General features: G+C 39.0%; 1 protein-coding gene and 1 non-coding gene across 2 annotated transcripts; one reads left to right on the forward strand and one right to left on the reverse strand.

The window, feature by feature from the left end:
- Nucleotides 1-3,856: 3,856 nt before the first annotated feature.
- Nucleotides 3,857-3,964, forward strand: LOC145625837 (small nucleolar RNA R71). The gene has a single exon (XR_014110738.1). It is a non-coding gene; the product is annotated as a small nucleolar RNA R71 (small nucleolar RNA).
- Nucleotides 3,965-9,500: 5,536 nt separating this feature from the next.
- On the reverse strand, nt 9,501-12,255 carry LOC145624946 (uncharacterized). Its single transcript, XM_081678031.1, has 7 exons — nt 12,143-12,255; nt 11,836-12,036; nt 11,224-11,748; nt 10,968-11,142; nt 10,407-10,721; nt 9,809-10,262; nt 9,501-9,736 (listed from the first exon to the last, which is right to left on the reverse strand). The coding sequence occupies exons 1-7, from the start codon at nt 12,253-12,255 to the stop codon at nt 9,501-9,503; spliced, it is 2,019 nt and encodes a 672-aa protein (XP_081534157.1).
- Between the last annotated feature and the right edge of the window lie 282 nt (nt 12,256-12,537).

The following is a 12,537-nucleotide window of genomic DNA, read 5'->3' on the forward strand; positions in this document are numbered from 1 at the left end:
CGCCTCACGTAGTTTCAAAATTTCTTTCTTCACAACCTCTTGAAGGTTGGGGTCAACCTTATTTGAGGTTCAATGGAGGTGGAAAGATCATCTTCAAGATGAATACGATGCATGCATAAAGAAAGGCTAATACCTTTAATATCATCAATTCTATACCCTATCACATCCCTAAATTTTCTTAAAACATCAAGAAGTTTTTCCAAATTAAGACCATCTGGGGTAGCATTGGCAATAATAGGGTATGTTCCCTCCTTATCAAGAAAAGCATATTTCAAAGAAGGGGGAAGGGGATTGAGTTCTACCTTGGGAGGAGGCTTAGAACTCTCTTCCAATTTCTCCTCCTTGGACTCAAGCTCGATCTCAACTTGTTGTTCAACTTCCTCCTTTGAGGATTCCTCCATTGCCATGACAAACTCTTTAGCCTCTTGAGAGTGGAACTCTTCTTTGCATGTAAGAGCTTCTATCATTGGATCTTGAGGCCTCATCACGACCCTCCCCAAGCGATCTAGCTCTTCATTCACAACATCAAATCTATAGCATTTTTTAACCATGGGGGTCTTGAGCAACTTAGAAAACTCAAAGACAATTTTTTCATCGGCCACTTCACATGTGATGGTGTTGTTCTTTCAATTGATGACCGCCCCCAAAGTTTTAAGAGCTTCACGTCCCAAAATCAAAGGAGTGTTAACATCTTCCTCCATATCCATCACTACAAAGTCACAAGGCACGTAGATGTGTTCCACTTGAATTGGAACATCCTCAAGCTCTCCACAAGGTAATTTCACCGACCGATCGACCAATTGAATTGTCTTCCTTGTAGGGATCATCTCTATATTGAGTTTTTGAGCAATGGATAGAGGTATTAACTTAACACTTGCTCCAAGATCAGCTAAGGCGCCCCTAGCTTCCATGTTCCCAATTTTCACCGGCAAAGTGAAACTTTGGCAAGGGGGAAAATGTATGTCGTTATCTACCCTTCCCCCAAGTCAAACAAAATTTGTAAACACCTAACCAACCTTATATGAATATAGGGCAAGTTAAGGGTCGATCCCTAGGGAATGCAATGATTAAAACTAGAGTCTAAGTCAAGCTACCTCGAAGATGGAGTTGATATTATGGTTGGCACTATGGTAAAATAAAGCAAGTCTAATCAAGTAAAACAAAGGTCTAAACACTAGGGATATGGGTTCCACATGCAAGTTCAATGATAATGCTAGTTTAGAGCTCAATCAATTAATTAAAGTATTGCAATGGACAAACAATAGTAGCAATCAAGAGAGTTCAAATGTTATCTCCTATAGGCCAATCTAGGTGTCACTATGAAAGGCAAATCAAGAAGAATCACAAGCAAACCCAATCAATTAGAGCAACTTTCAATTCAATGGTTCATGTCATTAAGAGTTGCAATGCAATCTAGGATAATCTTATAGGTTGATCACTCCTAGTCTAATCAATCACATGCAAAACTATGTCAACCAATTTAATTGCAAGAAATCAATCAATCAAAGAGCATCAACTAGCAATTTCATTAATCAAACATGCTTCCCCCTTTCCCTAGCAACTAATCTACTCACTAATCATGGTGAAATTCAAGAACAAATAACTAGAAAGTGCTTTAATCTTCAATTCTATATCAAAATCTAAGAGAAATAAAAAATAATCAACAATATCAAATTCAAATCCAAAGAAGAACAAGTAACAAGCAAAAATCAAATAGCAAGTAAGTAAAAGATGAAAGAAGGAAGAGATTCTCACTAATATTGATGATTGAAAATGAAGAAATCCAAACTTGATTGATCAAATGTTGAGTTACAAATCCAAAACCAAGAACTTCTCTCTAACTTCTCTCTAGATTCTCTCTCTAAAACTAAGCTAATGAAAATTATCAAAAAGTTCCTTTCAAAAAGGAAATACAATTCTATTTATAAGCAAAGAAGAAATCGGCAGCTCCCGCGCCCTCTCTCGATAGACCCGCGCCCGCGGAGAAATGGGTACGGAACCCTCCGCGGGCTATCTGGGCAGACCCCGCGCCCGCGGCAACAGAGACCCGCGCCCGCGGCAGTGAAACACGCGCCCGCGGCTAATCCCCTGCTCCCAAAGCCTGATCAGGGGGCCGCGGTCTCTCTGAATGGAGCGGCCTCTCCATTTTACCCGCACCCGCGGAGAGCTCGCGGTGAAACCGCGGCAAGTTCCTGCCAAGTTTTGGTAATTTTGAGTAACATAGGCCCGCGCCCGCGGCCTGCTGGATTTGCCTTGGAAACCTCTCCGAGGCCTCTCCAAGGCCTCTCTAAGCCCTCTCTAGCCAAATGCTTCTTCCTTGGTTGATCATTAAGGTCCCAAATTGAATCCTTTGCCAAAGTGATTCTCACAATACCTACACAAGTAAACAAAGAAAGGAAATAAAAGGGAAAAATAAGCCAAATAAAGGAAAACACGATAAAAACACGAGAATCATAAAGAAAAGAGGAAAAAGAGAAACTAAAGGAAAAAGGACAAAAAATAAGAGAAGAAAGCATGAAAAGGGGAAAGAAATAACCCTAAAAGACTACCCTATGAGTGCCATAAATGACACTCATCAAACTTCCCGGGTCTTTTTCCTTCTTGGGCATCTTATGTTGGACAAGAGCACTCACTTGATGTGGAAGGGTGATAAGCTCATCATTGAGCTTCCTCTTGTTGGTGAGAATATCTTTGAGGAACTTGGAGTAAGATGGCATTTGTGTCACAACTTCAAGAAAAGGGAGGTTGATATGCAAATTCTTCATGACACTAAGAAATTTTGTAAACTTGTCATTCAACTTCCTCTCCGCAAGCCGACCGGGAAAAGGAATCGGTCCATCAAGATTCCTAGCCTCACTAAGAATTGAAGTTGTCTTCTCATTGTCAAGCTTCTTCTTCTCCGAACCTCCTTCTATCTCATCACCCTTTTCTTTCTCACCTCCCTTGTTTTCATTCACACTCTCCTCTCCTCCCTTATTTTCCTCACTATCCCCTTCATTTGGCCCTTCACAGGAAGTTCCCGACCTCAATGTGATCGCCTTGCATATATCGGGTTTTGGATTGTGAGATGGGTTAGGTTGTGGTTGTCCGGGTAGAGTGGATGGTGAATTGAAAGGAGTTCTCTCGGTCAATTGAGCTAGTTGTGAATCAACCAAATTGTTGTGAGCTCTTATCTCTTGCATTTGTTTCCCAAAAGATTGCATTTGCGCATGCATGGCTTGGAGGAGTTGAGTTTGAGTTAGCTCCGCTTAAGGTGCTTGTTCTTGATGATTTCTTTGAGGTGCTTGGGTTTGATTATTGTATTGGTTGTTCCTTGGATAGCTTCCTCTTGGGTTTTGGGGTTGAGATGGAGGTGGATTTTGATATTGAGGGTTGGAGTTATAGGAAGGTTGAGCTTGTTGGTTCCATTGTTGAGGTTGAGGTACAAACCCGGGTGGTTGTTGTCTCCAAGCTACTCCACCGCCGCTTCCTCTAAATCCCTCTTGCCTTGTGTTGTATGCCGCTACATGTTCGGGGCTTAAACCTCCACAATAAGATGTATCATGGTTCGTTCCTCCACAATTTTGACAAGAGAAAGAGTTAACTTGAGAAGAGCTTGCTCTACCACTTGAAATTGCATTCACACTCGTGTTTAACTTGGAAAGCCCTTTTGTTAGTTAATCAATTTGATGTTGTAATTGATCAACTTTCTCCAATTCGTAAATACCACCTCTCTTTGGAGCGTTTCTCCTTCTATTGTGGCGTCAACTTGATTTTGAGGGATCTTGATTAATTGACCACCCGCCCCCGTATCCAAATTGGCTCTTGACATGGGCTCCAATCCGTCGTAGAAAAACCGCATGAGCAACCCTTAATTGTACTCATGGTGGGAACATGCTTGTACCAACTCTTTGAATCTCTCCCATGCTTCACCAAGACTTTCATCGGCATCTTGCTCAAATGATGCAATTTTCCTTCTCATTTCAGTGATCTTCTCCTTGGAGATAAAGCGCTTCAAGAACGCCTTTACCACCTCCCTCCATGTTGTGAGAGTGTTAGGCTTTACTTGCTTTAGCCATTTCTTTGCTCGTCCGGTGAGTGATTGCCGGAAAAGGTGCATACGAATGTAGTCTTGAATCACTTCATTGGTTTGCATCATTGCGCACAATTCAAGGAATCGGTCCAAATGTTCAATAGGGTCCTCACTTGCACTTCTGGAAAATTGCTCCGATTGGACCATTCGAGTATATTGTGGATGGATTGAGAAGTTGGTTTCCGCGACGGGTAGCAGAATCCCCCCTGTGAGCTCATAATCCTCCGGATTTCCAAACTCGCAGAACAAAACATCATTCTCTTGTCCCGCCATTGATCCGCTTGGTGAACTTGAAGAGTAAGTATCACTCTCATTATCAACTATATCACCAAAACCTCTTCCCTCGTCTTGATAAAGCCTACGGACTTGTCTCAAGGTTCGGTTGATTTCGTGGTCAATTTGATGTGAGGGTGCTCCTTGAGACCTCATAAGCATTCACCAAAGCTAAGAAAACTATTAGCAATTACAAGGATGATAAGACAAAAAAAAACAAAAAGAAAAGAAAGTAAAATGACTCTAACAAAAGCAATAATATACGCTAAACAAGCCGCTTTCCCGGCAACGGTGCCAAAATTTGATCATGGGTTAGATAGGTCGTTAAGCTACTACCCTAACCAAATTAATCACTTATAATACCTAAACCTACACCAAACTAGTTAGTGGCAAGTAAAGGGTCGAACCACTAGGGAAGCACGCTAATTCAACATCAATAATCACTAATGCAAGAGTGAAAAGGGGATTGTTTTTGTTGGTTTTGTTGAGTAAGAACACTAAAACTACAAATAAGCACGAAAATTATGGTTAAAATCAAGGGAAATTGACGCTAGGGATATGGGGGTGTCCAATATGATTAGAAAAAGGGGAATAATGATGATTATCATGAAACACATGCCAAAGAACACAAGATTCTACCTAAACAATTCATTCTCATGAAATAGTCTAGGCAAATCAATGAAAGAGGTCTACACTAATAAGGATCATTCTCATGCATCCTATTAGTTACAAACAAATCAAGAGAATAAAGAAGCACAATCCATAAAAACTCCACTTTAATAAATCATTCTCATGAAATCATTAAAATAGAGATGATCCTAATCTAGTTCAAATCACTTTCATGCATTTAAACTAGAAAACATCAAATAGAGTGCAACAATAATCTCGAGCTAATAAAAATCATGTCTTTCATCAATATATGGCATAAGTTCAATCCAACCATCATCATTCATCCAATATCAAATCATATCTTCCACCCCCTTCCCCTAGCTAAAAGTTTAGCCTAGAGAAGGGAGATTAAACATAATATCAAAACTAGAAATAAAGTCAAGAAACTCAAAACAAAACATGATTAAAATCAATAACAACTAGATAGACTAATAAGATTGACAAGTATAAGTAACAATAACAAATAAATAATACTAAAGGAAAGGAGAAGAGATTACTAAAGAAAGGATTAATGAAAGATGAAAACTTGGATTCTTGCTTGATTGATTGAAGATTAAAACTTGAGCAAAGTTGAATACAATAAAGGATGCTTGAATAACAATCTATTTTCTCTCTCTATATTAGGCTAATGTTCTATGGAATTAGTACTAAGTGTCCTCTATTACAAAGAGTCCCGTCTATATATATGTGGCTCCTCCAAAAGAAAGAGACTTGGACAACAAGGCGCAAAGAAATCAGAAACCCAGCCGTGCGCGCCAGCACACGACATATGCGTGCCCGCACAGTAGGTGTGTGCGCCCTCTCAGCATAGTGCGTGGCCGCAACTTTATGGGTAGGGGGAAATCAAGCGCGCCCGCGCTACAGGTCGCGCACCCGCACAGAAGCCGCACAATAGGTCTTGCAAACTCTCCGGTTAGGCTCTGTTTCTTCAGCCTGGCTGCACGGGTTCTAACAGAGCTGCGCGCCCGCACAGCCAAGGGTGCGCGCCCGCACAACAGCCGCACAACACCCCGCGAACTACAGTTTGCTTGGATTCTTGATATCCTCTTTCTTTCGGCACATAATACCTACAAAATAAAAGCATGGAAATCAAAATAAAAACAAAGAGAGAAGACTAAGAAAAGGGAAGATAAAGGAGAAAAGAAAAGAGGGAGCAAAACTAAGTAAAAATGCTTAGAAAAAGGGCCAAAAAAATGCAAATGAGGGGAGAATCCTTAGAGAAAAAGGATAAAAGAGTGGCATAAATGCCATTCATTAGTGGCTGGACCCAATTTGTGGTTTTTCTCTATGGGAAAACCACTAGGTTTAGCGCCTAATAAACCTGCTTCAAAAATAATATCAAGAGTTTATTTCCGTTGACACAAGAACAAACCTGTAAAGCTACGAGACACCTCAATCCCCAAAAAAAATTTCAAAGGACCTAAATCCTTCATCTTGAAACAGTCACACAGATAAGCCTTAAAAATAGTCAATGCAGCGGAATCATTCCCAGAAATAATCAAATCATCAACATACACTAAGATAGTAATTTGAGTAGTGCTTGTATTATATGTGAATAAGGAGTAGTTAGAATAGGATTGTAAGAAACTAGAATAGGATTGTAAGAAGCCATACTGTTTTAACATTGTAGTGAGTTTAGCGAACAAACAACGAGGAGCCTGCTTCAAACCATAAAGTGACTTCCGCAATCTACAAACAAAGGAATGATTTGAGCTTTCAAACCCTAGCGGCAGTTTCATGTAGACCTCTTCATCTAAATCATCATGGAGAAATGCATTGTGTACATCTATTTGGTGTAGCTCCCAATTCTTTGCAGCGGCAATATCAAGTATAGTTTGCACCATTATCATCTTAGCAATCGGAGCAAAAGTCTCATCATAATCCACACATTCTTTCTGATGATTCCCATAGACCACCAAACGAGACTTGAGATGCTCTACTCCTCCATTCGAATGAAACTTGGTCTTATTATAGACCAGTTGACTCACTAGATCAGAGCCTTTTTACCTTGGGGAAAAGGTTCCAAAGTCCAAGTGTTGTCATCCTCTAAAGCCCGAATTTCTTCATTCATTGACTTATGCCACCCTTCATATTTCACTACTAGAATCCGGGCATATAACGACAGTTTTTTCTGCGATAGCTAGTAAAGCTGTTGTAATATTTTAATTCTACGATGATTTTTGTAGCTGTCGTAATATTACAACGATTTTTTTAAACCGTCGTTAAGTTATGACAGTTTTTAGCCAATAAATTGTCGCAAAAGACACTAAAAATAATTATTAAATTTTTTTAATATTTACGGAAGCTATAAACTGTCACAAATTACGACAGTTTTCGAACTGCGACAGCTTATGGCTGTCGTAAAGTTTTAAATTAATGGTATTTAAATACCAATTCATAAGCCTACACCAAACCCTAAATTGCCATCCGCCGTTTGTCCTCTCTATTTTCCCTCTCAGCTTCTCTCTCCTCTCCTCCCCACTCTTTTTCTTTGTTTTGCTCTCCTCTTCCCAACCTTTTTTTTATTTTGAGAAAAGGCAAAATTTTATCAAACACAAAAAGAAATACACTGAGGTTACTAAACCTCTAGGCATAAGCCCCTGAGCCAATTAAGCTCACTAACCTTTATCTTCCTAGAACATATACTGATAATTCTATGGTAAACATCAAAACAGATCCTATTTACAACAATACTATGCCTATTAATTCTAGCATCCCAAATATCTCTATTTCTTTGCTACCAAATATTATATACAATTGCAGCACAGGTACTCTGATAAACTTGTTTCTGGAACCTGTTTCTAGCTTTCAAGCGTCAATCATTACACTCTGCTACATTCTTGAAATTCAACTGCTTCCTGTATCTGTCCTGCAGAATACTCAGAACTCTCTGACTGTAATCACATTCAAAGAACAGGTGAGAATTTGATTCAGAGCAGTTTCCACAAAGAGGACAACTATAATCATCCAGCATCCCAAAACTCTTCAATTTCTCTCTAGTCTTTAATCTCCCCCAAACTGCAATCCACAAAATGAATGTGTTTAGGTACATTATACCTATTTCACACCCAATTACACCAAGGAACATCAGATCTGTCATCATGTAACCATCTATAAGCTGAAGCAACAGTATAGTCAGCTGCATTATGCATCCAAGAATTCCCTAAGAAGCCTTTTTTTATCCTTTCCTTCACTTTTCAAATCTGCTTCCACAACCAACTTGCCTGAGAAGGGAATCTCATTCTTTTCCAATTCTTGCATTTCACATAGTGATGATTAACCCATCTCAGCCAGAGACTGTCATTTTTATTGGCTATATCCCAAATATTTTTCCCCATAACAACCACATTCCACGTAACACAGTCTTGGATTCCAAGGACTCCTTGCTTTTTAGTTCTGCAAATAATGTCCCATGAAATAGGAGGGGATCTGCTAAAGATAGCTTTCCCATCCCAAATAAAATTCCTGCAAATATTCATAAAACCACCCAATACTTGCTTGGGAAGAATAAACAAAGATGCCTAATAAGTGTGTAAAGACATAAGGACAGCATTAACTAGAGTAACTCTAGCTGTATAGGACATGGTCCTTCCACCCCAAGCTCTCACCCTAGCCACTATCTAATCCACAAGCACACTGCAGTCATCTTTAGACAATTTTTTGCATTCACTTTAACCCCTAAATATCTAAATGGTAAACTCCCATCCCGGAAACCAAACACTTATTATTTTCCTTGATCTTATGCTCCACATTGCAGAAATAAACATTCGATTTACCCCCATTTGCAACCAGACCTGAGGTAGCAGCAAAGGTGGCTAAACCTCTCATTAAAAGCTTTGCAAACTTGCAATTACCTCTAGACATGACTATTAAATCATTTACAAAGACCAGATGATTTAGCTTCACACTTCTACATCTTGGATGAAAACTGAACTCACTGTGATCACTAATCTTCTGAAACAATCTTGTTATATACTCCATGCAAATGTCAAATAAGAGAGGAGATAAGGGATCACCCTATCTCAAACCCTTTTTGCCAGGAAAAAACCCATAGACCTCTCCATTTATCACTAGAGAAAAGCTGGGAGTAGTAACACGATCCATAAAAAGCTGAATAAACTGCTCAGGAAATTTAAGAGCACACATCATGCCCCTAAGAAAGCCCCAATTGACATAATCATAAGTCTTTTTTGTATCCACCTTGAACATACACCCAGAAGGAACATTCTTCCTTTGATATCTTCTAATCAAATCTTGCACTATGCAAATATTGTGATAGATTCTCCTTCATTGGACAAACCCAGATTGATTTGGGGAAATAATTTGAGGAAGAATTTTCTTCAATCTGCTACAAACTAGTTTAGTAATCACCTTATAGATCACATTGCAACAAGCAATTGTAAAATCTGTAACTGAGCTAGGTTGATCAAATTTTGGAATAAGCACCATATTAGTGCAACTTATCACCTTTCGAATCTTTCCAGACTCAAAAACATTGTAGAACATCTTCACAAATGTTATCTCCAATAAGATCCCAACTCATCTTGTAAAAACTACTATTAAAGCCATCAAGACCTGGGGCTTTGATCCCAGGAATAATAAACATAGCTTTCATAATCTCTTCCTTAGTGAAAGGAGCAGTCAAAAACATCCCATGCTCAGTAGTAACTAAGGGACCTTGGTTCACAACACTATGATCCACTCTAAAATCACACTGATATTCTGTTCCCAGCAGGCAAGTATAATAATCAACAAAAGCCTTAGCCACATCCTTCTCCTCCTCAAATCAAATACCATTCATATCATGAATAGCCACCACTCTCTTCTTATAATCTTTAGTTTTGATATGCTTATGAAAAAAGGCAGTATTCTCATCTCCTAGCTTCAACCAGTCTAACTTAGCTTTATGCTGCAAGAAACTGTAATAATGCTTGTTAACATCAGCAAACTTGTCTAACAAACCTTTCTCCAGCTCAATTAACTCAGCATTATTATATTCCTGTTGAATCTTCTCTTGAACATCTGCCAACTGCTTCTTAATTTTTGAAAATCTACACTCAATACCAGAGTACTCATTTTTGTTAAGATTCTTAAGAGCTTTCTTAACTTCCTTAAGCTTCTTTGCAACTTTGAACATTTTCCTTCCTGTAACTTCCACACCCCAAGCATTCTTCACCAAATCTGCAAACTGACTATGAGAGCCCCACATATCAAAGAACTTGAAAGGTCTGGGCCAGACATCACCTTCCTATCAAAATGCACAATATCAGTTCAATGATCATACCATAGTTCTAAACAATAATGCACATAAGAACCAGGAAAAGAATCAACCCAATAAGAATTAATTAAAGTGCTATCTGTAAATTCTAGCATCCCCCAACTGCTTATTTGCCCAATTATACCTAGCACCCATATGACTCATATCCTGTAAATCACAGTGATCCACATACACCCTAAAAGGAGCCATCTCACCACTAGTAATCACACTTCCAATTCTATCATCACTATTCAAAGGACAATTAAAATCCCTTGAGATCACCCAAGGACCAGAAACATTTCCAACAATATCCTTAAGAGAATCCCACAAGGAGCTTCTTTGACCAGCACCATTAAACCCATAGTTAAAAGAACATTCAAAAGACTTTAGAAGAGTCTTATTAACAATCCTAGTATGGATAAGTTGAGGTTGAGAAACCAAAATATCAACCTAGAACATATCACTTAATCAAGCCACCAAGATCCTCCCCCCTTTAATCTAAGACAAATTAGAAGTGACACACCAACCAGCAAAACATTCTTTAGTAAATATTAGAAAAATTAACCACCTTCACCTTAGTCTCAATCAAGCAGCAAAGACCTATATTATGCAGTCTCAAAAAGTTCCTAATCTCCAGCTGCTTATCTGTTTAAGCCCTTAATGTTCCAAATCACAGCTTTATCCATGTTCCTTTACAGGAACAGATTGTTTGTCAACATCATCACTTACAAAACCAAAGAAAACTTTATTCTCTGTCTCCCTCTCATCTTGTCTTTCTCCTTGAGGTAATTCATCATTCAAAGAAGCAAAAGAATTATGAGTACTCAGATCCTGCCTTTGAGTTGTAGCCCCAATAGGAGTCACCTTCTCCCTTCTCACAGGAATGAAAACATGAACAGAATTTGACAACTCTTGCTCTGGATCCTTTGCATTCTCCTGACTTTCCTTCTACATAGCTTTTGGTTTCCAGATCAGTCTAGTTTTCTGCTTCTGTTTCTGCCATATCCCATCAGCATGCCCCAACTCACCACATATAGAACACCAATGAGGCTTCCATTCCCAGACCACTTTTTGTTCAAACACAATCCCTTTCTCATCTAGAAAAGAGATTGTCTCAGAAAAAGGTAGGTTAACATCCATCTCCACAAGGTACCTGACATAAGCAGCCCTGTCCCTAGCTTGAGTTGCTGAATCAGGTCTAATATGAACTCCAATCAGCCCAACTATCTTCTCCAAACACTTTTTACCCCAATACTTCAATGGTAAGCTAGGAAGTTGAACCCATATAGGAATTTTAGCATCATTCACACTCAAATCCATCCCATCCTCCCATTGTTTAAGGCAAACAAGTTTCCTATCAATCATTACATGCAAATTAGCAAGAGCTTTGTCCCTGGTTTTAACATTCAAGAACCTAATAAGGAACACCTCCTTCTTTAATGGAATGACCTTTTCAATGTTTGATTTCCCCCAAATTCTGATGCAAAAACCCTCAAAAGTTTTCACATGCGGGTTAGCAAAAATCGTAAAAGCAACTACCCCTAATTTCTAATAATTCAATTACTCAGCTATATCATCAATAGTCAATCGCAAAGCAATAGGATTCGATTGGACAACATCATCATTAGGATTCATATCAATTTCAGGAGGTTTTGGAGTTACCTGAATCGAGTTCAAAGATGCTCTGTTTTTCGAACCCAGAATCCCAATTTCCTTCTGCTGGAAAATTGTCCTCCATTCAGATAACTTCGATTTCTCACGCGATCTAGTTCAGTTCATACAAATATTGTTGTGGAGTAAGCAATCGATGCTCCATCTCTTGATCAAGGTCCAGCTTTAATGGCGGAATTTGACCCACATCCCCCTTCGACCTAGTTTTCTGACCACCAACAATTGGGCTACCCGAATCTCCAGCAAACTTACAAGTCTCCATTGCCGATTCCCCCTTCTTTGAGCCCTGGTTCCCCTTCTTTTTATTCGTCATAGTAGAAGAAACGTAGAGAGAAAGAGAGGGTCTAGAGAGAGAAATTTTCCATTTACTGAGTTTAACTGCAGGTATCGTCCCTCTTCCCAACCTTATTTCAGTTTGTTTCTCATCTCATATCCTCTCCATTTTCCTTTTTCCTCTTTGTTTCCAATTTGAAAAGAAACAAAATTCATGGTCAAATTTCTTTGGGTTTATCAAATTTCATGTTTTGTGGTCCAATTTCGTGATGTTGAAGTTCATTTGGTCGAATTCGACCATAAAAATTCCAAATCTGTAGTT

The sequence above is a fragment of the Chenopodium album genome, chromosome 3, assembly GCF_948465745.1.
Source record: "Chenopodium album chromosome 3, dcCheAlbu1.1, whole genome shotgun sequence".
Taxonomy (NCBI): Eukaryota; Viridiplantae; Streptophyta; class Magnoliopsida; order Caryophyllales; family Amaranthaceae; genus Chenopodium; species Chenopodium album.

Coding starts and splice junctions, on each gene's coding strand:
- LOC145624946 (XM_081678031.1), bottom strand. CDS start 12,255: ATGACGAATAAAAAGAAGGGGAACCAGGGCTCAAAGAAGGGGGAATCG. Junction 11,143..11,223: donor ATCTGGAAACCAAAAGCTAT/GTAGAAGGAAAG, acceptor TCCTGTGAGAAG/GGAGAAGGTGACTCCTATTG. Junction 10,263..10,406: donor TGGGTGCTAGGTATAATTGG/GCAAATAAGCAG, acceptor GCATTTTGATAG/GAAGGTGATGTCTGGCCCAG.